The sequence below is a fragment of the Pongo abelii genome, chromosome 11 (assembly GCF_028885655.2).
Source record: "Pongo abelii isolate AG06213 chromosome 11, NHGRI_mPonAbe1-v2.0_pri, whole genome shotgun sequence".
NCBI lineage: Eukaryota > Metazoa > Chordata > Mammalia > Primates > Hominidae > Pongo > Pongo abelii.
The window spans coordinates 139,203,968-139,229,785 of NC_071996.2; the positions used below are offsets into that span (position 1 = coordinate 139,203,968).

At 47.8% G+C, this 25,818-nt stretch overlaps 1 protein-coding gene across 15 annotated transcripts in view; it reads left to right on the forward strand.

The window, feature by feature from the left end:
- The window catches only part of AGAP1 (ArfGAP with GTPase domain, ankyrin repeat and PH domain 1), a 635,310-nt gene that overhangs the window by 168,087 nt on the left and 441,405 nt on the right, over positions 1 to 25,818 (forward strand). For 3 of the 15 annotated variants that reach the window (XM_054550016.2, XM_054550017.2, XM_054550019.2), the window contains exon 1: positions 7,364 to 8,466. The exons of 4 other annotated variants lie outside the window; for them this stretch is intronic. In XM_054550016.2, the coding sequence (XP_054405991.1) occupies positions 7,509 to 8,466 (958 nt within the window). In that variant the 5' untranslated portion in view covers positions 7,364 to 7,508. Of the gene's footprint in view, positions 1 to 7,356; positions 8,467 to 25,818 lie in introns of those variants that run through there. 8 more of the 15 variants (XM_054550014.2, XM_054550022.2, XR_008523125.2 and 5 more) reach the window with 7 other exon arrangements.

Here is a 25,818-nt window from a genome sequence, read left to right on the forward strand (position 1 = left end):
GGTTCAAGCGATTCTTCTGCCTCAGCCTCCCAAGTAGCTGGGATTATAGGTATGTGCCACCACACCTGGCCGAAGTTGGTGATTTTGAACAGAGGAAAGATAGCACAGGGACATAACTCAGCAAAGGTGCTCAGCAGCTGCAGGAGTTGGGGTTGTCTGGGCTCACACCCAGCCTGTGTCCCTCATCCCCCTGCCCCGCTGCAAGAACCCCTCACCCTGCTCAGTGCTCCTGGCCACTGCTGACTGGTGCATGGCGAGCAGAGGTTTTATTCCATCTTACTGTGTCAGATGTGATCCCAGGGACACAGTTCTTTCTTAAGAGCTCCGATGCACATTCTAACTAGGAGGGCGGGTAGCTGCCGCTCCCAGCAGCCCCTGATGTGTTTTCCTTCAAGCCTGGGGAACACCAAGCTAGGGACACGCTGGCTAATAGAGGAAGGGGAGCTGGGTATGGTGGCTCACACCTGTAATCCCAGCACTTTGGGAAGCCAAGGTGGGTGGATCATCTGAGGTCAGCCTGACCAACAAGGTGAAACCCTGTCTCTACTAAAAATAAAAATTAGCTGGGCGTGGTGGTGGGCGCCTGTGATCCCATCTACCTGGGAGGCTGAGGCAGGAGAATTGCTTGAACCTGGGAGGCAGAGGTTGCAGTGAGCCAAGATTGCGCCATTACACTCCAGCCTGGGCAACAAGAACGAAACTCTGTCTCAAAAAAAAAAAAAAAAAGAAGGGGAGCGATCACATGCATCCCTCTGCTGAGATGGGAGCAGCAGCGTGGGGTTGGGCTTTGAACTGGCATCGTAGGCATTTTGTTTTCTACATTTAGAGGAAAAAGATACATCAAATATTCAAGTCCCCTGGGCACAGATAAAAGATTTTTCAGATATTTCTGCAGCCAAATCCCAAATGGGATGCAGAAGGGAGAACTGTGTAAAATCACGCTCTTTCAGAAGCTGGGCTTTGTAATGGGGCTGGTAAAAATTCCCAGGGCATCGTTTGTGGCCTCGATGTGATTTTCATGTAAGTCATGGATTTTCTAAATCTTTGAGGTTAGTGGATCTAAAGAAAAGCTTGGTAAACATCCAGATGTTGTCAAACATATTTAGGTCATTGTTCTCTGACAGTTCGTGGTATTCGTTCCTACTCCAGGAGGCTCTTAGGAGAATCCAAATCCGACTCTTCCCTGTGCTTTGAGAAGGAATGTCTGCATGAAGACCATCGTACAGATGGCGATATTAGAAAAGTTCCCTCCCGTGAATCCTGTAGAGGAAAATGTTACCAAATAGGCTTGTTCCCCTGTGCACCCAATACTAGGAAGATTAGATATTGTGTAGGGATTTCCTGGTTTTTCTGCACACAAGCTCCAGAGCTGCTTTGAGGCTGTCTGATAGACAGCTGCAGTGTTGTGTGTTACCCTTGACCGCATCCCTGCTGTCCCTGAGCTCGAAGACTGGATGGTCGATGGGAGCTCCTTTGGGGACTCTGTAGCTGTGGCCAGTGCCCAGCAGCTAGCGAGTGGCCAGAACTGGGAGCTGCTGTGTTTGTGATGTGGCTGTTCAGTGTTGTTTGTGTTGGCGCTGTAAAACAATGCTTAATAGATCGGATTTTAATATATAGTTTGTTTGGGTTTTTTTTGTTTTTTTTTGAGATGGAGTTTCACTATTGTTGTCCAGGCTAGAGTGCAGTGGCATGATCTCAGCTCACTGCAACCTCTGCCTCCTGGGTTCAAGCGATTCGCCTACCTCAGCCTCCCAGGTAGCTGGGATTACAGGTGCACACCACCGCGCCCAGCTAGTTTTTTTTTGGATTTTTACAAATATGAAAAAGGTTTCACCATGTCGACCAGGCTGGTCTCAAACTCCTGACCTCAGGTGATCCACCCGCCTTGGCCTCCCAAAGTGCTGGGTTTACAAGCATGAGCCACCACACCTGGCCTGATGTAATATCTTAAGTCACCTTTGCCTGACACTTAGCAAGAAAAACTACCAAGAAATATCTAATATTTTCCTTTTATTTGGGAATAAGAATCTACTCACAATGGACACTTACTGGCTTGTTTTAAAACCAAGCTTGCTTCTCACTGGCCTGTTTAAGTGGAAATGAAGTCTCAGTGTGGGGTCTGATGCTTCCTGTGGCTGCATGGAGGAAAGGAGTCTGGGCCTGAATCTCTCCCGTGTTCCTCATGTGTGCATAGAACTAAAGCCTCTTCTTCTGTAACGTGGCAGTTCCCATTCTCAGAGGATAAAGTACGTGTGACTGATGCCACCTCAACCCTTAGCCAGGTGCAGGCATAACAAGGGAGACCCACCTGTGCAATATAGTGAGACCCCCATCTTTACAATAAATGAAAAAAACATTAGCCAAGCACAGTGGCTCACGCCTGTAATCCCAGCACTTTAGGAGGCCAAGATGGGAGAATCACCTGAGGTGAAATGTTCGAGACCAGCCTGGGCAACGTGGCAAGACCCTCCTCTCTACAAAAAAATTTAAAAATTAGCCAGGGGTGGTGACATGTGCCTGTGGTCCCAGCTATTCAGGAGGCAGGAGGATCACTTGAGCCCAGGAGTTCAAGGGTGTAGTGAGCTATGATCTTGCCACTGCACTCTAGCCTGTCTGTGTGGTGGTGTGTTCATACACAATAGACATCGCCAGTGTTCTGTTGGCAGGAATTGCTATCATTGGTCCTTAAGGAAAAACACAGGAAGGATGCAGGTGCTCAGAGGACCTTCTGGGGTCTTTTTTCCTGCTGGATCAGTGTTCCTGCCCTAGAGACAGACCATACTTGTCCTTCCTCGACTAGCAGATAAGGGTCAAGTCCTCATCTCTTTTACAGTTCCACGTTTAACCTTCAGCTTTTAAAACGAGAAAAATAGGGTCCCCAGTGAGTTCAGCTGGAGTGTCCCGGGCAAAGGGATGCGTGCAGAATTTTCGGTTCCTAGAAGCTGAGCATCATGGCAAATCTTCGCTTAGAAACCGTTCTACCATGACGTTCTCAGATGAGAATGAGTCTCATGCTAAAAATATAAAATATTAATAAGACGTAACCGTCTTTGTAATTGCTTCTTCTTACATGTATCTGTCAGTCAGCTGGCTACCAGAAAATAGCCTTTGATGTGCATGCCATGGAGGGGCTCGTGGTGGGCTCCCAGGGTGGGCATGCTCAGGCCAGGGCAGTACCAGTGGTTGGCCAGTTTCTACCGTCAGCAGACGCGGTTCTGCTAAGATGCTGCAAACGTGATTACTGGCTGTCAGGTTCTGTTATTTGGAAAGCCAGCCTGTGTAGCAGATGGCTCTGCTGACTGGCTACCAGAAGTTTCCTTTAAATAAGGCTTATCAGCTCTAGCAACACTTGGAAATACTATTTTCAAGGAGAATGTTTGATTTATAGGTAGCTAGAAATGACCCGGGACAGAGGAGTCGTGAGAGGGTGGCCAAAGCATCTCATAAACTTGGAACTAAGGGAGCGAAGCCAGCTGCTGAGGGTGATGAATGGGGGTTAGCTAGGGCTGGCACCTTTCCTGAAGTCTCCTCTGCAGTCTTCCTCTCTCGGGCGGCATTAGTCCCTGCAGCACGGAGGCATTACCCCCTGCAGCACGGAGGCATTACCCGGCTGCTATTTGGTTTTGAGGTAGCAGTGAAATCAACTACATGCTTTTTTAAAAAAAAAAAAAATGGTGATATGCTCCATGGCATGGAAAAATTCAAGAAATGGCAGTCTAGTGTTTAAAAAGCCACAGGAAGATAAAGCATAATGCCACCTGAACATATATAGTATTGTGATTTTTTTTTTCCTCTTCAAAAAAGGCTGGTCTGGCTTTGTAGAAGGGGGTTTAGATTTTGGAGTGACATGTCGGGAGCATGTGTCTTCTTTGCATCGGGAGAGCCCATCTCTCTAGGGCAGTGGGGAAAGGCAATTCTCTGTGACCAGGTTTTTCAGCACCCACAGTCGCACTTGACATGGTATCATTATGACTGGTGTGGAAAATAAGTGTTTTCTTCTGAGGTGGAAATGCTGAAAGATCACAAACACACTGGCTATGGCTGAAAGAGGTTCCCTGGAAGAGTTAGTGTCATCTAAGGTGGATGGAATGGATTCTTCTACTCCGCAGCCTGCATCTCGTATGGCAAAGTGCAAAACCTGGGATGGATTCTCGACAAAGGTACAGTAATTGGGAGACACAAACAGTCCAGTATTTTAGCCCTGAAGGAATATTACCTTATTTTTTACTTTGGGCTCTATGAATGCTTCAGATAACAAGCCAGATAGATTTACATATCTTAATTATGGACAAGCTACTTTCATATTAAAGTTCATCTCAGTATGTGAATATTGCCATGGTCTCAAACAGTGAGAATTGACCTCCCCCTCCCACACCTGGCTAAGTTAGGAGCCCAGGGTTCTGGTCCCACCCTTGACAATAGCAAAGATCTCTATCTTTCCACGTTGCTTTGTTTCTCAGCTTACAGACCTGGGTGACCTTTAAGTCTGTACAGCTGCAGTGATAAAATTTTAGACTTTTGCCAAATTTTAGTGGTGTTCATCATTAAAGAGGCAGGATGGCCCTGTAGCTGTCTCTGGGCTTATGGAGAAGCTTTTATCTCCCTCACTGTCATGTGGTAAAATCACGTAGCCTTAGCATTTTTTAGGAGTTAGGTCAATTCTTTGAGGACAGAACCCCTGCGTTGTCACTGTGTAGCATTACAGTAGGTACTCAATATATATTCGATGAATAAATGAACCAATAGAAAACTGAGTAAGTCTGTGAAAGTTTGCTAAAAATGCTACCTGGAAATGTCAAGATAACATTTACATTTGATTTGTGTGGAGTTCAGTAATCACATGTTTACTTTGGTCTTTGTTATCAACAAAGCAGAATGCTGTTGCTTACTAAGACAAAAAAAAAAAGAGCACAGGCAGTGTGACCCCCAAACCCCAGATTTCACCCTTACTGAGGAGCTGTATAGCCCTGGGGAAGTGCCCTTTGTCTCCGAGCCTCTGCATCTCCCTAACCAGACGGGCGCTAGGCTATCATTCTGAACCATTCTGACAGATGAATCCCGCCTGGCTCCTACCCTAGGGTTCCTGGTTCTTATCAAAGAGGGCTTCTTTAGCTGGGCATGGTGGCTCACGCCTGTAATCCCAGCACTCTGGGAGGCTGAGGTGGGCGGATCATGAGGTCAGGAGTTCGAGACCAGCGTGACCAACATGGTGAAACCCCGTCTGTACTAAAAATACAAAAATTAGCCGGGACTGGTGGTGCACACCTGTAATCCCAGCTACTCGGGAGGCTGAGACAGGAGAATCACTTGAACCCAGGAGGCGGAGGTTGCAGGAGCCGAGATCGCGCCATTGCACTCCAGCCTGGGCAAGAGTGAGACTCTGTCTCAAAAAAAAAAAAAGGCTTCTTTATTGAAACTCAAAAGGTAAAATGATTCTGTCTTGGAGACCCCGCCTTACAATGAGGACGTAATCAGAGGTACCACATCCAGAGCCCTTAAAGTTTGAATAGCAGGTAGGCTGAGGTGTGACCCTGTGATGGTGAAAATCATGTTAAGGTCGAGGCCACAGAGGGTGCTCAGGTGTATTTTAAAGTATCCTTTCAAGAAAAGTGAATCACCTAGCAGTCACTCTGATTTATTTCATTAAATCTGAATATTAAATTTAACGCTGTCATAAAATCTAGATTTCCTAGGCTATAACTTCTATAACGTCCTTCAAAAGAGAGCTTGCCCAATTCAGTTTTATGCCACTTCCAGTGTCATGAACACAACAGGTACTCCCACAATAAGATTAAAGTAGGGAAAGCTGGCACCTGACAATCCCTGCCTGCAAATAGCAAATCCCAAAGTAATGCTTCCACCTGGCCTGGCCACCAGCACCTTGCCCAGAAACAGCCTGTAGCAAGCTGTGGCATTTCTAGGCCTGGAGAAGGTCGTGTAAGCATGTGGTGTGATTAGGGGACATTGTATTTTTCCTTCTGAAACTTTTCATCAGGGAAACTCTGAAACAATACATCTGTGTTTAAGACAGCTAGAGGAACTGATAAGTTGATCACCTATGTCTAAATATTGTGTGGCCTCCGATAACATCCTAGACCAGTATCTATCAGCCCACCAGGTAGGAAATGGGGGATTTGATGGAAGAGAAGTTCAGTTTTCAGTATTAATGGTGAATATTTAGCATGTATACAGAATGCCTGGCACATAGGATTTTAACCAATTTAATCTTCACAGGAATGCTCAAAGTTTAGGAGCTTTTATCGGCACCCCTATTTTACAGGTGGAAAAGCAGGTGGTTTGTCAGTGGATAAGCCTGGCTTGCGGGCAGGCACGTCTGTCTTCTTGCTCTTAACCGCAGTATTCTCCTGTCTGTTGTCATGGGGAGCAAGTGCTTATCTGTAAGGAATCTTTCCCCACACATTGGTAAAATAACCCTACAAGATTATTTTAGGAGTTTTGCACAGAGGCAGTATCGTAGCCATGGAGGTTTATCTGGGGTGAGATTATTGCTAATGGAAAATGAAAACAGTAAAGAGAGTTATGTTAGGAGACAGACTGTGGCCCTTCATTGGGAGGGCATTGGTGTAAACAGCACCCTCACAGTCACATCTCTTTGTTCTTCTCTTCCTGGAAGCCCACTTGTTCCTAGGTGAGGTGGGGGGGTAACAGGTACCAAAGACACTTTGTTTTTTAAACAAGTCACATGAGTTGCATCTTCGAGGCTGCATGGTTAGGAAAGATGCCTCATATAAACGTGCAGCAGGTGAGACATGCCCCTCGTTTTGTTTTTGCAGGCCAAGCCCCAGAGTGTGCGTGGTTTTAGGGTGCAGGCTGGTGCTGGGCTAGGCCCCTCGGAGGCTCCGGTCCGCGCTGCGCCGATCCATCCCGGCGCTTGGGACTGCACGCCGCCGCGCTCGCCGCCGCCGCCGCGCTCCCGAGACTCGGCCAGCACGGCTGGGCGCGCGGCCCGCGATCCCTGCACGTCGGCCCTCGTCGCCCGCCCCGCCCCGGCGCGCGTTTCCATTTTAAACCGCCGCCCGCCGCCCGCCACCCGCCACCCTTCGGCCGCAGCCGGTGCAGCTGTCCGCGCGTCCCGGAGCCCAGGGAGTGGCGGAGGCTGCGGAACCGCCGAGCTGTGCAGCCGGAGCGGGAGGATGCGCACGGGCCCCGCGTCGTAGACAATGAAGCCGCGGGCGCCGCCGCCCGCCCTGGGCCCTGCGCACCGCGGCCGCACCTGCCGGCGAGAGCGCTCTCGCGCCTGACCGGCCGCCTCGCCTGGCCCCGCCGGCCCATGGCTCGGGGCCCCGGGCCCGGACCCCGGCACTCGGGCGGCGCGGCGCACGGGCCGGCGGGTGCCAGGGGCGCCGTCCCTGCAGCCTGAGTGCGGCCCTCGCGGTGAGCGGGGGGCGTGGGCCACACTCCCGGCCCGCCTGCCCTCCCCGCTTGGCCCGGCGCCCTCCCGGCCCGCGGGCTCGCTGGATGCGGCGGGGCCCCAGCGCGCGGGCGACATGTACTTGTTGGACGGCAGTGGCGAGCCCGCGTCGCCACCCGCGGACGCGATGCCGCGCGGGACGCCCCCCAGAAAGACTGTCTACCGCATCTCCGTGACCATGGTCAGGAAGGAGCAGCTGGCCGCGCCGGGCTCCGCCGGCCCGGACCCACGCCCGGCTCGGCGGCCCCGGCCCGCGCGCTCCCCGGACGCGCCCGGGAGGCTTGAGGAGGAGGCCGAGGAGGCGGAGGGTGCCGAGGAACCGGACGGTCCCCGGCCGCGCGCATGGGATTTCCGTACCTTCCGCACCCGCAGCACCGGGCAGCTGGAACTGGGGCGGCTCCGGCCGTGCGCACGCGGCCTGGAGCCCGCGGACCTGGCCGGCAGCCCCCCGGCCGAGGAGGAGGGACGCGGCTCGCCCGCGCCCGGCAGCCCCGACGTGGAGGGGGCCCGGGCCGCGCCCCTGCGGCGGAGCCTGAGCTTCAGGCACTGGAGCGGGCCTGAGACGCCGCAAGGCCGGACACTGGGCGGCGGAAGGCGCCACAGCAGCTCCGGGAGCCTGGCCTGGGCGCCGTGCGACGAGGCCGCGTCCGGGGCCACCCTGGAGCCCGCGACCGCCACGCAGCCCGCCTCGGAGAAGCGCAACACCCTGGACGTGGGCGAGGTGCTCAGCAAGAACGACGCGCTCTCGGACCTGGAGCGTTGGGAGCGCAGTAAGAGCAAGAACCGCACGCTGGACAACAGCGACCTGCAGCGGCTGGAGCGCGCGCGGGCGGCAGCCGGGGCCGGCGCGGCCTCAGAGCACCGGTTGCTGCGCTTCTTCAGCGGCATCTTCGCGCGCAGGGACGGGGGCCCGGGCGGCGGGCCCTCGCCACGGAGCGGAGCCTCGCGGCCGCGCGGCTACTTCAGCCTGCGGCGGGCCCCGGCCGAGGCGCACTCGTCCAGTGCCGAGAGCATCGACGGTTCCCCGCGCAGAGGTGGGCAGCGTGGCCGGTGGTCCCGGGACGGGAAGGGGCGTGGTGGGGACTTGCCGGCTCCGCAGCGGCTATGGGACCCGCCCTCCCGGGTCGGGAACCTGCACGTGGCCTCGAGGGATGCGAACTCGGGTACTGCGGTTTTCCCCAGCAGAGCGCAGCGGTCCTGGGTTTTCTGGCTGCCCCTGCGCCTGGCTGTGCGTGCGGGTGCCCCTCGGAGTTCACCGCCTTCATCAAGGAGAGCTTGACCCGGGAGAGGTCGCCTTGCCAGGCGGCGCCGACCTCCCTCGCGTGCTGGCTCGGCCTTCTGCGGGAGCCGGCCCTGAGCGGACTGCCCGCGACACCTGTGGGGCGGCCCCAGGGAGCCGAGGCTCGCCGGTCGCCGCCGCCGCACAGGTGCCGCTGCCTGGGTGGGAGAAGCCGGCATTCATCCTGGTGCCCTTCCCTGCCTGGAGTCGTCTCCTTGTTAGTGCTGCCATCTGTGAATGTTGTGATGTGGATTCAGCTGACTCCGTGGCCCTCGGTATTGAGCTGGCTGTAAGGACACCTCACTACAATGGTGGGGCCTAGGGCGGGACGGAGGCCCCTCTCTCCACAGCTTTCTTGCCAGGTGGCATCTTAATGAGGAGAGCGAGTCTGGGACCGGATTCTGTTTCCTCATAATGTAGGCTAGCAAAGGGGCAGGAAAACCGCAGCCCTGCAGCCTATTCTGAAACCTCAGGTCTCTGTTCCCTTATGTCCTCTGACAGGGACTTTGCATGGAGGGATCTCCAGCCAGATATATTATTCCACTGCAGGAATCAGTTAACCTTTTGGTAGCATTTGGGGGTCAGAGCCTCCAGAAACCTCAAAACATAGACTCCATCAACTGCGCATCACCCTGAGGGGGAGTCTGGGGGTGGAAGGTGGGGCTAGATTGCTACACCTTATTCTCCTGGGAGGGGGATGTATGCCTGAAGAGATTGTGGCCACAGACAAGTGGCCGTGCATTTTTACCATCAAAAAAAAAAATTATTCATCTTCTTATCTGAATTATTTAACTTGGCTGGTACAGATAAAGGTAGTTGGAGAGTGGGCTTTTGATTAGCAGTTCAGACTGCTGTGTAACCCACCTCTGGAGAGGGTATTCATCCCAAGTGGACTTAACAGGTCAGCTGACTGCCCCTAGGGTTTATGTTAAAACCAACTAATGCAAATAAATGACTGTCCTTATTGAAATATTTTTAAGGTTAAACTGAAGATAAAATGGTCATGTTCTAATATGCTTCTAATGATCCTCAAAATGTGCTAGAGGATGGTTGAAACCAAGCAGTTGCATGTGCAGTAATGTTAAAATCTGACCTGTTTCATTAGTGAGGCTACACTGTTGCCACACTTAGTGTTTAGCTTGCCATGGCACATCTCGTTTTAACCTCCCTTGGAGCACTTACTTTAGAAGGCACTGTATTTAACTCCAACCATTATCCCATCCCTTCATGTATTCTCTTAAAATATGAGAAAATGATGCGTGTTATTTTGTTAAAAGAATTGGTTTGCACGAAGTTGCTCCTGTCATCATTGGCTTTCAGAGGAAGTTAAGACCTGAAGGTCTGAGTTCTCTAATAGCAGGCTTGCATCTTTGTTCTGTGGACTTGGAAGAAAACAGTAATTAGCTGCCTCGGTTCCAGACAAGTTTGTATCAGAGAGAGAAAGAAAAACGCAGACATGATTTAGAGAGAATGCATTTCATTGTGGTCCCTCTTGATACAAGTTAAAAGCATTTGGAGTTTGGATAGTTCCTCTCTGGTCAAATGGATTGATAGTAGATTTGGAGTAGTAAGGGTGTAAAGTGTGTTGGAATGTTTATAGTAATGTTCAGTTTGTTCCTTGTGGTCAGTCCTTCTCTGGGCAGAATTACTTTGGTCTGAGACATGATATTACTAGCATTGTGGGTTGTATAAGAAAACGGAAATTTAATGAACTACATTATAGCACATATGGTCAGAACTCTAGGGCCTCACTTTTTTCTGAAGTTCTGGGTAATCACATGCTCAAAAAAACTACATCTTTCACCTGGATAAATTCTTTGCCTTTGGCTAAAATGTCTGAAATGTCAATATTCTTAGGATTTTGGTGATGCCAGTGTCTTGTTACAGGTAAAAGGTGTAGCCCCCACAGGTGTCACAACTTCTCATTTTATTACATTTCTCCAGTCTTTACATACTGGCTTCCTATGACGTAAATTATTCAGAATTTAGGTGCTGTTTAAAATTTTGAATTTAGGTGAGAGTCTCTAAGGTAACAGTCAGATGCAGTAGAGCCCAAGCTCGGTTTCCCAGTAAATGTCCATAGGATGCAAGTCCCCAAACCATTGGGGACAGGTGGGTTTGTAGGACTCGGAAATTTTGGATCTGAGGAAGGTAAAATGGTGTGTGTTATATAGAACACTGCTTGTGGGGTCGGGTGGCGCCCTGTAATAACACACTAGTATTTTGCAGCAAAGCCTGAGATATCCACACTCAGTGAAATAAATAGTGATTAAAAATAGCCTCATGCCAGTTAGAGTCTGGTTTTGCCACCAAAGTAATTTGCCAGCTATTTATGAAAAGAAGTTCCATTCTCAGACCTTTTTGGATTTCAGATTGACAGCTAAACTATTGTAGACCTGCAACACGATAAGCATCATGAGAAGCACCACTGGCTTTCTCTACATTTTGGCCATAATGTTTTAACATTTGGAGTCCTTGAAAATATAAAGGAAATTAGAAGTGACCTCAGCTGGTGCAGGTTTTTCTTCTGTTAGAATCTTTTCATCTTCTTTAAAAGAGCTAGTAAATTTTTGAATTGGCTACAGGAAACTAAAGACTAAGTAATTATTGCGTTAAATAGTCTATTTGGCTTAGAGTTAAATGCTTAGACAAGGTATTTCCATTAGCGCAGGGAAGCAAGATGGCTGGAGTCTTATTTTAAAGCACACACAGGCTCCTACATACGTGTACCTTTGGTTTGCCTGTATTCTGAACTCAAGGCATTAAGGATGAAAGGATTGGAACCCACCTACCTTTTGTAGGATGATTCTCTTGTACTCTCTGATCCTTGTTGGAACTTGTCCATTTAGGCTCTTCCCAGTTCTTCCCCCTCACGCGGAACGGTTCCCTCCCTGAGTTCAGGGCTGCTCCCTCTGTGTAAGGCTTGCAACTGGATAGCAGCGAGCCAGCAGACATTCCAGAAAGACCCTGTGTCAGATCGAGGGCAGTTTCGTGTTAACTGATACACATGTATTAGGGCAGAGTCCGTTGACTCAAGTATAATTTAATACAAGGGGAGATCAAATAATAAATGATTAATGATATTGTAGGGTGTCCCCTTGCAGCGCATGCTCTCTGCATCCCAGTGGATGCCGTCTGGGCCGGCCCTGGAACCAGATGCGCTGTGAGTGAAGCCCACACTGGCTATGCCCATCCAGAGCATTCGGTGTCTTTAGAGTGTTCTCTTGCTGAGAGGATTGATTACAGTAATAAAGTGATTCATTGATACCTCTTACTGAGGTTAGCTTTTAAAATTAGTAATTTACAACTGATTTTTGACAGCACATTTTATGAGTGGCTTTGTTCTTTAATTTCTGATTCCCTTGATTTGTATCACTCAATTACTGTAGGGTGATAGACTTTTTTTTTCTTGTCCTTTTTTTTTTTGACGGAGTCTCACTCTGTTGCCAGGCTGGAGTGCAGTGAGCGATCTCAGCTCACTGCAACCTCCCACTCCCAGGTTCAAGCGATTCTCCTGCCTCAGCCTCCCGAGTAGGTGGGACTAGAGGCACGTGCCACCACGCCCACCTAATTTTTGTATTTTTAGTAGAGAGAGGGTTTCACCATGTTGGCCAGGATGGTCTCCATCTCTTGACCTCTTGATCCACCCCCCTCGGTCTGGGATTACAGGCGTGAGCCACCGCATCTGTGTTTTTTTTATTTATTTTTATTTTTTAAACCATTTTAATTTTTATTTTTTAAACCATTTAAAACAAACTGCCTTCAGTGGAGAACGTTAGGACACAGCAATTAAATGAAATAAAATTACTGAAACAATTTGAAAAGTTTTGATTTTTAAATTTGATTTGTTACTGAAAAGGACACTTGTTTTCTTGTTTGTTTGATGGGTTTTTTTTTTTTTTTTTGAGACAGAGTCTCGCTCTGTCATCCAGGCTGGAGTGCAGTGAAGCGATCTTAGCTCACTGCGACCTCTGCCTTCCGGGTTCACGCCATTCTCCTGCCTCAGCCTCTCCGAGTAGCTGGGACTATAGGCACCCGCCACCACGCCCAGCTAATTTTTTTTTATTTTTAGTAGAGACGGGGTTTCACCGTGGTGTCCATCTCCTGACCTCGTGATCCGCCCGCCTCAGCCTCCCAAAGTGCTGGGATTAAAAGCGTGAGCCACCGTGCCTGTCCTGAAAAGGACACTTGTAAGGAAACCATGTAATTCAGTGTTTCTCATGTGAAACATTTTGAACTGATTAGTCTTTTGTTATTAGAATTGATTATCTACAGTCTTTTGTTGTTACAATTGAACATTCCTAGAGTTTGCTTGCTTTTTGTAAATTACTCCAGATAGCAATTTAGGAAACTCCTCATTATTTTTGTTTAGGGCTAAAATGATTCTCCTGGAGACAGAGCAGTTGTACTTGGGGTACAAGGAAGAGCTGAGCTGAAGGTCAGCCAGAGAACCTTCTAAGTCACTGCTGTGGGCTGTGTCCTGCTGTGTTTATTTCCTTAGGTTGGAGCCCAAGTTTCAGCATAGGTCACCTGTTAACATCTTTCTCTTTGATAAGTCATCAAAGAGACTTGGGCTGGAATATCCTGCCACCAGGGAGAATGTTCAAAAGTACATCTGCTCCAGAGGTCCTCCAGTGTTAACAGGCACATTGTAGCAAATTATTGGTTATACAGTTAACAAATACCTTTTGTTTGGAGCTGTAAGACCCAATTAGAAAGCACCAGTAGTTTTTGTCTTTTTAATGCATTAACAAACATATATTGCATGTCTATGGTGTGTTCTGCATTCACTAGGCAGTGGAAGCTGGAGCTAACTAGAGCACAGTTCCTGTCTTCAGAGGTCAGTAGCATACTGGAGGAGATGGAAAAGATTGAATGAATCACAGCCTCATGGGGTACTTGAGGGAAGATATGACTATTTCTCTGCACAGCATATCTCCATTAGAGCACTACTCCACTGTATAACAATAACCTCGCATACATGCCTGCCACTTCTAACTAGTGAGTCCTTCCTGGGCATGAAGCATGTATCATTCCTCTGTGTACTGCAGAGTTATAGACACTGTGCTTGACACATAGATTTTAGTAAATGTTTATGGGAGGAACTAATGAGAGAACTAGAAGAGGGAGTGAATTGAATGTTCTTGAGTTAATGGGAAGGAGTTAATGAAGGCCTCACAGAGGGGCAAATGAGCTGGATCTTGTAGGATCTGTAGGAGTTTACCAGGTAGAGAAGAGTGACTCCACCAGCAAGGTGTTTGGGATTTCTGTAGTTAATTGTTAAGAATTTATTCCTGTTCCCCAGATCTTTATGACTAATGCCAACACTAAACATAAAACAGGATGTTACTCTTTCTACAATGAGCTTTCGTGTTTTTGTTTTTGAAAAATATTTTTGGTATATGGTTTTTGTTTCTGATAGGAATTCTCCTTTAGGCTATTGTCAATGTATTTTCCTGTAATGATTTGAAACAATTATATTAACTTAAAATGATGTCACAATGAGTGAAATAATGAAAAAAAGTTATAGTTATTGAGGGTAGTCTCGTGATGAGATAAAGTGCATACAGCTGCACTCATGTCGCCAGGTGATTAAGAACAGAGTTGGTATTAAGGTCAACGGATTAGCAAAAAGCGGAGAGATTATTGTCTTTTCATTATTTTCAGAGAAGTACCATCTACCCGTGATCATTTTGGTTTAGGTTTTATTCAGCCCAAATTAGAATCCGCTGTGGTGTTGATTGTTCCTTGTTGGTGATAGCCCTAGAACTGTGTTTCCCATTGTTGATGCATGCATTCACCTTTGCTAGTTCTCTCTTCTCCTATGAAGACATGAATGTAGCCGCTCCTTTAATTTCATTTAGCTAGTTTTAATTCAGAGATGGATCTTGGCTCTTTGTTTTCTTATAATCTTTTATTGTGTTCATTTTCCTAGTTGATTTTTAATCGTGACATCACTAACAGCTCTAAAGACTCAAAGCTTACCAGACAGCACGCTTCCCTGGGTCAGAAGATGGGAGTCCTCTCCTCTCTCATTCAGTACCAGGGTGTACCAGTGAAAGGCTTGTGAAGGGTTTGTTTTGGCGGCTCCTTATCTAACAAATGAAGATAATTTTTATGAGGTGCATTTTGGTCTGTGGGAGTGGAAGGGAAAATGACGGTTGCTTTCCTATACTGTCCTTTGTTTGGAATGGTGAAAATGTTTTGAATCTGTTTCTGGTGTGATCGTTAGGTCCAAGATTTCACGTGATGTCGTGTGCCGGGTGTTGTGGTCAACACACAGGAACGCTCCTTTATTCTCTGTACGGCCTTTGGGAGCATCATTTGAGTGGATGTTCATTTGAGACGATTGTCAGAGGGAATCTTGTGTTCCCTTTGCTCTCTGTGCCTGTCATTGCGAGGGCTTCTTTGAGCCGGTCTGCTGACTGTCAGGCACTTGAGATTGACTCAGTGAACAATGCCGCCAGCCTTTCTGATGCAGCCCCTGCCCTCTCTGACTCCTACACAGGATCAGAATCACTCCTGTTGGTGGAGGCGAGAGAGGAATATTTATCCAGTTGCTGCCTTTCTGCCCCCATTAGCTCTTTACAAAAAAAAAAAAAGCAAAACCAGTTGTTCTGTGAAATACACAAAGCAGGGTTTTGGCCTTGAGGATGCGTATTTGTGACTTGCTTTCCTGTACGGTAAGTGCTGCTGCCTCAGGAGCGGGCACAGTCGCTTATGGTGCTGGTGAGCCTGCGCAGCGCTGGCTTTTGCTTCTCTGGTGCCAATGCAGCTCGTTGACAGCTCCAAGATACTTGGATATCTCGCTCTTCTGGCTATTTCAGTTGCCAAACTAGAATCCCAACCTTCTGAGAGTCTGTTCTCTTTTGGATTTGTTCATAGATGTCTATTCTCTCCTGATCTGGTTCATGAATGCTCTGGAAGCCAAGTTCATTGAAGACACTATGGATGTGTAATTTGGAAGAGGAGACTGGAGCATGGAGGCTTTGTTACTAGTATTAGAGAAACAGACATAGAAAGGACACAGTGTCTAGCGCTGGTTAAGGAAACTTAAAGGAAAAAGATTTGGGCTCAGAATTAGGAAGTAATTTCTCACAAGCATAGCCATTCTGCTTTGGAAGAAGCTGGCTTCTCCTATCACTGGAGGCACCCAGACTCGGGCTGGTGAGGGATTGTTAGGACGGGGGCTGTGTGTGTTGTTGCGGCTAGAATTGGTGGGCTTCAAGTCCCATCCTAGTTTTCAAGGTCTAGAGTCCTTTCAGGATCTAGGATTTGATTTTTATACCTGGTCTTCTCTCAGGGGGTAGTATTCTCCCAGGTTTAAAGGAAGATATTTGTCTGGAGTTTCTTTGGACTGTCCTCCTGCCTGCCTGCCTCCCAACCCCACCTTGGGATCCTGGTATATTCTGCCGGCTCACCTGAGAACGTAGTAGGAGTTCTGCCTGTCAGCTGCAGGGTGCTGGGTGGAAGGTCCCTGCTTCCCACTCCCCCCTCCCACCTGCCAGCCCCACAGTAGTGCTGCCTGGGCTTGTGTTTGGCCATGAAGCCCCTCTTGATACCGATGCTATTTGTCTTCTGGGCATCCAGATGGTAAGTGGTGGCTGGGCATGATCTTAATCGGATTCTCCCTGTGCACAGCCAGCCTTGACTCAAAAACTGATTTCAGGTGTGTGGATAATACAATCATGGCGGCAAGAAAGAATGCTTTTCTGTTGGTTGTTGGAACACGTTTAAATTGCCACATGGAGAAAGCACAGTGTCTTGATTCGGTGGGGTGGGTTTAGTCTTGACAATGATAGTTCGATTACTAAGGTGATTCTGCCTAGTATTCTACATCCCTGAGCCCTGCCTACCTTGTGCCAGTAAACAGATGTGTCACCATGCAGCCCAGCACCGTATCTTTGCTTTAGTTTATTTAGCTATAATACGGGTTTTGCAAAAGACCTAAAAATAGAAACATTGCATATGTGGCTATGTTTGCATTTATAGTTACTATGAGATATACATTTGCCCAAGTGGATTTCTTATATCCTGAAGCTACAAGTATAAGCCAACCTTGTATTTTGCTTTCACTGTTTTCCCCTGTATTTTCTCATGATCTTCAATTTAACTACTTTCTTTAAAATTATTGACCACTGTTACCTTAAAATTATAAATGGGGAGAATAGAGTTCTCTTTTTTTCCTTTGACTTAATCCCCTTCCCACTTCTCTTATTCATAGAACTGGAGGAGTAACGATTACTTGGCAACATATGGATTCGTCTCATCCCTGGTACAAACCAAATATGTGTTTATTTTGGACAGCTAGTCTGAGTGTTGCGTCCTGACATCACCTTTCCTAATCCCCGCTGTGCCTTCTCCCAGAGGGCTGGCACCAGAGAGCATTGCCTGGAAAGCAGAGTAATCTGTGTTCTTGCGAATTTAGAGAATAAGGATAGATATTCCTTGTTGGGCGTGACTTTCAGTCTTCAGAGTAAGAAAGCACTGACACGGTATATTGATCAGGTTTGTTCAGTGGAGTGTAATAAAGGTCATTTGGTGAATTCCGTATTTTCACATATTTAGGTTTCTAATATGATGCGAATGGTATTATGTGGATCTGTGTTGTACTGATGCTGACATTTTGACTGTCGTTTGTAAGTAATGACGACTACTTTGGATAAAAAGCACTGTGGCTTACCCATTGAAGATAATGTTACAAACTTGGATAATGGTTGAACCAGCAAGTAACTAGTGAGAGGAACTTTAACTCTATATGCAGGAGATCAGAGAACAGGGAGCTGGCCCCAGGCTGACCTTCCTTGTGGATACCCATGCCTTGCGACTGAAGAGCGGTAATTAAATATATATTCATAGAAGAGTGATAAAATCTGCTTTGTTCGTGTAAATGAGCTAAAATATTAAGAATTCAAGGATGTTGGGCCAGGATTTGGGCTTTGATTTGGCTGCGGGAGAAGTGTTGGGCCTGAGCCCTTGTGTGGGTGGGATGGGGCAGGGGTTTGAGTGTGAATGCTGCTGTCCAGAGGGGTCAGGGGCCCTGCAGCGCCCTCTGGAAGCTGTGACTTGGGAAGCACCCTCGTGTCCATTTGGATCCATCTCAGGTGACTTGATGTGTGATCCCCCCATCTCTGTTCTGTAGCTCTCTGTGGGCCTGGGGAAGGGGTCGCTGGCATCCTCTTGAAGCCATGTGGGGAAGCACCGAGAGCAGGAGGCTGGCTTCTCCTGGTGTCTTGCCCTTGGCAGGGAGCAAGTGACATCCGTTTTGGCTGGTGCTGACATGGTGAATGTACCTGTGTAGGTGTGTGCAGCTGGGCCTGTACCTGCCGGGAGCATCCTGGCGCGGGTCTCCTGCCTGAGCTTCTCCTTGTTGGGCATGCTGTCCTTAGGCAGATCCTCATCTTCTGGCCTCACCAGAAGAGTCGCCTGGCCTGGTGGGAAGAGAGCGGCTGCGGGCTCCCAGAGCTTCAGCTCAGAGTTCCACTCCACACTTCTTGGGCCAGCTTCCCGCTCTGAACACCTGAGCTGACACTGGGACTGTGAACCCGGATAGGATGAGCGTGCTCACAGCTGCAGCTCAGGAAGCAGCCAGCTGTGTTTTTCCTACTTCCTCTCAGCTGGGCAGTTTGCTGGCCTCTGAAAATTGTAGTGCCACCCCCACCTCCCCCCCCCGTTTTTGCCTTTTTTTTTTTTTTTTTTTTTTTTTTTTTGAGACGGAGTCTTGCTCTGTTGTCCAGGCTGGAGTGCAGTGGTGCGATCTCGGCTCACTGCAAGCCCCACCTCCCTGGCTCACGCCATTCTCCTGCCTCAGCCTCCCGAGTAGCTGGGACTACAGGTGCCTGCCACCATGCCCTGCTAATTTTTTTTGTATTTTTAGTAGAGACGAGCTTCACTGTGTTAGCCAGGATGGTCTCGATCTTCTGACTTCGTGATCCGCCCACCTCGGCCTTCCAAAGTGCTGGGATTACAGGCATGAGCCACCGTGCCTGGCAATTTTAGCCCTTTTGACACTCTATGACCCTTCTTACATGCCTCCCGAGGAGGAAGCATGCACTAGAGCGGAAGAGCTGGTGACTACAAACCTAGTGCCGTTCTAGAGCGGGAGGGGTGACTGCAAACCGAGACCTCTGTCCTGTCACCTTTACTCCAGCTGGTGAACCATCTTGTCTACTCCCTTCCCCCAACACAGCCGACAGGTGGACAGCCAGACACATGCAGAGCCATTGTTTTTTCGAAGACCTGTTTAAAGTCTTTGTTCACTCACTCTTGAGACTAACAGTTCAAGTTCACAAGACAAGAATAAATGTGGAATACAGTATGCACCTAAAAATGTAATACACTTTTAATTTTCATCTGTACTGTTAGCATTGACCAGCACTTACTGAATGATGTGCTCTTAGGACTCTGTGTTAATTGACTTTTAAAAGTTGATTGTTAATAGAGCAGTAGGTTGGGAATTACAGTATTGGTGAAATTTACTGTTTTCCACATGTGTATACCTTAAGTCCTATAAAGGGCCTAATTTAGTTTGTTTGTTTGTTTTTTTGAGACGGAATCTCACCCTGTCACACAGGCTGGAGTGCAGTGGCGCAATCTTGGCTCACTGCAACCTCCGCCTCCTGGGTTCAAGCAATTCTCTGCCTCAGCCTCCCAAGTAGCTGGGATTACAGGCATCCGCCACCATGCCCAGCTAATTTTTTGTCTGTTTTTTAGTAGAGACGGGGTTTCACCATGTTGGCCAGGCTGGTCTCGGGACTCCTGACCCGGTGATCCACCCACCTCGGCCTCCCAAAGTGTTGGGATTACAGGCGTGAGCCACTGTGCCCAGCCTCAGTTTGCATATTTTATACTGTGTTATAAAACAGTATCAGCACTGTTTTTTTTGTTTGTTTTAATATAGAAATAACAATATATACACTGTGGACTCCTCCTTTCAAGTTGGGCATATTTCATTTTCACTCTGAACTAGGTTGGTGGCTAAGAATGAGGCTTCTGGAACCAGGATCCTGTTTTATGGGGGTTTTGTTTGTTTTGTTTTGTTTTGTTTGAGATGCACTCTCACTCTGTTGCCCAGGCTGGAGTGCAGTGGTGCAATCTTGGCTCACTGCAACTTCTGCCTCCTGGGTTCAAGCGATTTTCCTGCCTCAGCTTCTCGAGTAGCTGGAATTACAGGTGTGTGCCACCATGCCTGGTTAATTTTTTTTTTAATTTTTAGTAGAAATGGGGTTTCGCCATGTTGGCCAGGCTGGTCTCAAACTCCTGACCTCAAATGATCCTCGCACCTTGACCTCCCAAAGTGCTGGGATTACAGGCCTGTGCCACCGTGCCTGGCCCAGAAACCGGATTTTGCCGGTTTCCAGATTTGTGACCTTTAGCAAGTGCCTCAGTTTTCTCACCTGAAAAACGAGGACTGACAATGGCATTTAACCTGCTGGGCTCTGGTGAGTGAACTCGATGTGTGGGTGTGTGCACGTGTGTGTGTGTGTGTCTGTGTGTGTGTGTGTTTTCAGGCAGCAAGAGCATGGAGTTCGTGTTCCAGCCTGTTGCCAGCTGCTGTAGTTCTACAGTCCTTTTTATTGATGGACTCATCCCACCCCCGCCAACACAGGGAATGTTCTGGAAGGAAGTGCGGCTACCCTGCCATGGTTCTGTGTCTATGGGAAATCTTATTCTCCTGGAAAACGCGGAGTAAATTCTTCCCTTTAAGACAGAACGGGGGGCCGGCGCGGTGGCTTAACTTCTGTAATCCCAGCACTTTGGGAGGCCAAGGTGGGTGGATCACTTGAGGCCAGGAGTTTGAGACTAGCCTGGCCAACATGGTGAAACCCCATCTCTACTAAAAATACAAAAATTAGCTGGGCATGGTAGCATACACCTGTAATCCTAGCTACTCAGGAGGCTGAGGTGGGAGAATCACCTGAATTCGGGAGACAGGTTGCAGTGAGCTGAGATCGCACCACTGCACTCCAGCCTGGGCAACAGAGTAAGACTCCATCTCAAACAACAGCAAAAAAGAATTGGTAAAAACATTGATCCCTTGGAAAGAAGTAACTATTTTAGATACCATTGTTTTATTAAAAATGTACTTGCCTCCCTCTTATACACATTTTGATATAATGCCATCTACATTTCTATAATTTATTATACAATGCTTAATATGTATTATATTTAATATTTATAAATTATACAAATAAAATTTATAGATTATAAAATAAATTGTTATTTTAATATTTAAATGTGCAAATGTAAGTTTGTAAAATTTAGGAATAACTTGTTAGAAAGGCAAAGAAGCTCTGGATTGAAAGGTGTGTGCTGAGGTCAGGAGTCCAGCTCGCTCCCCTTTGAGGAGATGGCCTTTTTTTCCTTTCTCTTTTTTTTTTTTTTTTTATTTAAGTTCTAGGGTTACATGTGCACAACGTGCAGGTTTGTTACATAGGTCTACATGTGCCATGTTGGCTTACTGCACCTATCAACTTGTCATTTACATTAGGTATTTCTCCTAATGCTATCCCTCCCTGAGCCCCCCACAAGGCCCCTGTGTGTGATGTTCCCTGCCCTGTGTCCATGTGTTCTCATTGTTCAGTTCCCACCTATGAGTGAGAACACATGGTGTTTGGTTTGGTTTTCTGTCCTTGTGATAGTTTTGCTGAGAATGATGGTTTCCAGCTTCATCCACATCCCTGCAAAGGTCGTGAACTCATCCTTGTTTTTTGTTTGTTTGATTGTTTTTCTTTTTTGAGATGGAGTCTGACACCCAGGCTGGAGTGCAGTGGTGCAGTCTTGGCTCACTGCAACCTCTGCCTTCTGGGTTCCAATGATTCTCCCGCCTCAGCCTCCCGGGTAGCTGGGACTACAGACAAGCACCACCATGCCCAGCTAATTTTGTATTTTTAGTAGAGATGGCATTTCACCATCTTGGCCAGGCTGGTCTCAACTCCTGACCTCATGTGATCTGCCCGCCTGGGAATCCCAAAGTGCTGGGATTACGGGTGTGAGCCACCGCGCCTGGCCAAACTCATCCTTTTTTTATGGCTGCATGGTATTCCATGGTGTATGTGCCACATTTTTTTAATCAAGTCTATCACTGATGGACATTTGGGTTGGTTCCAAGTTTTTGCTATTGTGAATAGTGCCACAATAAACATACATGTGCATGTGTCTTTGTAGTAGTATGATCTATAATCCTTTGGGTATATACCTAGTAATGGGATCACTGGGTCAAATGGTATTTCTGGTTCTAGATCCTTGAGGAGTCGCCACACTGGGAGACAGTCTTTCTTTCTTTCTTTTTTTTTTTTTTTAAAGACAGAGTCTCGCTCTGTCGCCCAGGCTGGAGTGCAGTGGCGTGATCTTGGCTCACTGTAAGCTCCACCTCCCGAGTTCACAGCATTCTCCTGCCTCAGCCTCCTGAGTAGCTGGGACTACAGGTGCCCACCACCACGCCCAGCTAATGTTTTGTATTTTGTTTAGTAGAGACAAAGTTTCACCATGTTAGCCAGGATGGTCTCGATCTCCTGACCTTGTGATCCACCTGCCTCGGCCTCCCAAAGTGCTGGGATTACAGGCGTGAGCCACTGCACCTGGCCACAGCCCTTCTCAAGGCAATCATGAAACCCAGCCCATCGTGGCCTGGTGAAGGAGCAAGCCCTAGGATTCACTCTCAGTTTGGAAAAAGCCATCATTGCCCAGAATGTCCCATTACACGTTAATTCCTAAATGGAATGATGGGAGCGCTGGGTGCTCAGAGGCTTCCTTTTGAGGATTTGGCAGCTGCTTCTGGACTGTAACTTCTGCAGCAACTTGTGCACTCATTCGTCAGGTGCAGAGCAGCATCTTAGAAATGAGTGAGTCTTAGTGATTTCTTGGAGTGTGGATCCATACACACTCATCTCTTTTCTGAACTATAGATGGGAAGCTGCTGGAAAAAAGCAAGGTGCAGCCCCTTTCTTGTATGAGGGAAGCTACTGTTTACCATCCATGGCTGCTTGAGGTTTTAGAGCTGTGTCAGATGAATAACTTGTTGGTATCACTCGTCAATCTTAGAGGCTCTTTTAGAGATTAGGAATTTTGACTAACAGGAGAGTCTGTCTGGCATTAGGGACACTGGGGCCTATTTTGGATCATGCTGTACTGCTTAAGTAAGTCAGCATTGGCAACCGTCATGTCCTGTCCAATCTGGGATGACTGTGGCATACAAATCACCGTGGCCATTGTGAAGCCCTTGTTCTTGGAGACCCTGTGCTCCAGGTGTGGCTGGTTGGTCCCCTGTGGCAGGACCCCCCAGAGGCCCCAGGGGTTGTGAGAGTCAGGGGTATGCAGGTTCTGAGGGCTTTGCTGGGTGGGCCGAGGTTGAGTGGGCCGGTTGCAGAATCCTAGTGCCCAGAAGGTTCTTCTTTGCCTGTTGCTGGGCACTCACGCCTTGTGAGGGGGCCTTTCTTTATTACCCTGATGAGGACAGAAGAGTTCCTGAGAGGAAGCCACAAGCCCCCTCCCTGACCTGGCAGCTGCCTGTGTGCCCTGGTGTGTGGGTTCTTCCCTTCCTGGGTTCATGCAGCAGACTCTTGGCAGTGCAGGCCTCCTTCCAGGGGCTCTCAGGGCTCAGTTCTCATCTCTCTGGGTCACACTGAGCCCTGCTGATCCCCCTCCTGTGTGGCTGCCTCTCCGATGCCTGAAACACCTTCAGCTGTTTGTCCCACGGCCTCTCATCACCTCGATATCCTTTTCTGCTTGCTTTCTGGTTTTCAGTGGCCGCCAGCAGAGGCTGTAATGCTCCCCTGGGACCTGACCAGTAGAGAACAAATGCTATGAGTACCAGAGGCCCCTCACTGCTACCCGCCTTTACAGGGTGCATCTGTCTGGACAGCCGAAGGCCCATGGGTGGTTTTGTTTTCAAAACACAATGAAAAATGACCAGTCATGCCATATTGTTAGCACCTTTTGATTTTTTTTTACTGTAAAAATCAAAACAAACATTTGGCTCCAGAGCTCTGTGAACCCCGAAAATTTGAGACGGGTCTCAGTTAATCTTGAAAGTTTATTTTGCCAAGGTTGAGGATGCGCACCTGTTAACACAGCCTCAGGAGACCCTGACAACATGTGCCCGCGGTGGCCTGAGCACAGCTTGGTACATTTTAGGGAGACATGGGACATCAATCAATACATGTAAAATAAACATTGCTTAGGTCCAGAAAGGCAGGACCACTCAAAGTGGGGAGGGGGCTTCTGACATTCTTTTGAGTTTCTGATGAGCCTTTCCAAAGGAGGCAATCAGATATGCAGTTAGTGAGCAGAGGGATGACTTTGAATAGAGTGGGAGGCAGGTTTGTCCTGAGCAGTTTCCAGCTTGAATTTTCCCTTTAGCTTAGTGATTTTGGGGGCCTAAGATTTTTTTTTTTCGCACAGGTCTTTTTAGGAATTTTAAAGATGTATCTCATCTAGTAAAGCTGAAGTCCCCCCAAGTGGTAGCTGACTAAGCCTCCTGCTGTACAGGGCACCCGCTGGGAGGGAAGAGGTGCTGGCCAAGGTGAATAGATGGTCAGATGGGCGATAGGAATGAACACTTTGCCATGGTGGGTGTGCTTTAGTGATAGAATTTGTTCAGGAGATTATCTTTGCTCCTGGTTTGGAAAGGCAGAGCTTCTATATTGGAATTCTTTGTCTCCCAGAATAAAAATTCTGACATCACCTGTATTATATTGTGGGGATTAAAATCATGCACTTGTAGCCAAACCCAGGTATGAGTGTGAGCGTGGACACTGCTGACAGATTGAAATTTGACGTCCGAATTCTGGTTCCCAGGAAGGAGATATATATCCACACACACACACATATATGTATATATGTGTGTGTGTATATATATATATATATGTGGAGGTATAGAGATATATATATTTTTTTTTGAGACAGGGTCTCGCTCTGAAGCTCAGGCTGGAGTGCAGTGGCATGATCATGGCTCACAACCGCCATGGGCTTAAGCAGTCTTCCCACCTCAGCCACCCAAGTAGCTGAGACTACAGACACATGCCATCATGCCCAGCTAATTAAAATAATTTTTTTTTTTTTTTTTTGTAGAGATGAGGTCTTACTGTGCTGCCCAGGCTGGTCTCAGACCCTTGAGTTTAAGTGAACCTCCTGCCTCTGCCTCCCAAATGTCGGGATTACAGGCCTGAGCCACTGGGCTTGGCTTAGGAAGGCTTTTTGAATAATTATCTTCCTCACTCTCTTTCCACTCACTCTCCACTCAACCTGATGAACCCTGCTGAACTTTATTACTTGTTTGCTCACTTGACATGCAGATTGCAGATCAGGTGGGCAGGAGCTGATAACAGTCTCACTTGGCCTCAGTTTCCTCGTATGTCCAATGAAGGGATGCACCCTAGCTCTAAAAGTAAACATTATTCTCAACTGAAGAATCTGGGCATTTGCTATCAAACAGATTCCCATTCTTCAGGCAGTTAATTTTCCACACCACAGGAGATGTTAGTGACATTTCCCATTTCTTTGAAGTCTAAGGTAGATATTGATCCCTTGGAAGGAGATTAAGTTCTCCGGTTCCATCAGGTGTAATGATTTCAGTTTTAATGTTCCTAGGTGGTGAGTGCTAACCCAAACCTTTCATATGTAGGAATGTCATCCCTCTGCAGACCTTTGAGTCCAGATTTCATTTGTAGTTGACCTTTGGGGGTGACAGTCCAGTATGTGTAAATCGTAATAGCCCTTCATCATAGATACCAGTTTAAAATTCATTTTAGGTGAGTTTCCAAACAGATATATTGGATGTATATCAGTTTAATTTGATAAACATGCAGATAAAAACTTATTACGTGAGGATCAGTGTTTGAAAGATGGTTTACATGACCTGATGAGTTTTCATTTTGTCCGTTTCCAAAATACACAGGAGTGCAAGAATGCCACCTTCATTCAGATCAGACTTATCTTCCTTCGCAGGATGTGGCCAGAGATTTATTTAAGACATTAGCTGTGATGAGGAAGGTCAGATAATTTAAGTAGGGGAAAGTACGCATTACTGAGGAATCAGCACTCTCTGGTAGAAGGATGTGTTCCTGGATTTTTCTTTTTCTTTTTTTCGGATTTTTCTCCTTAATCT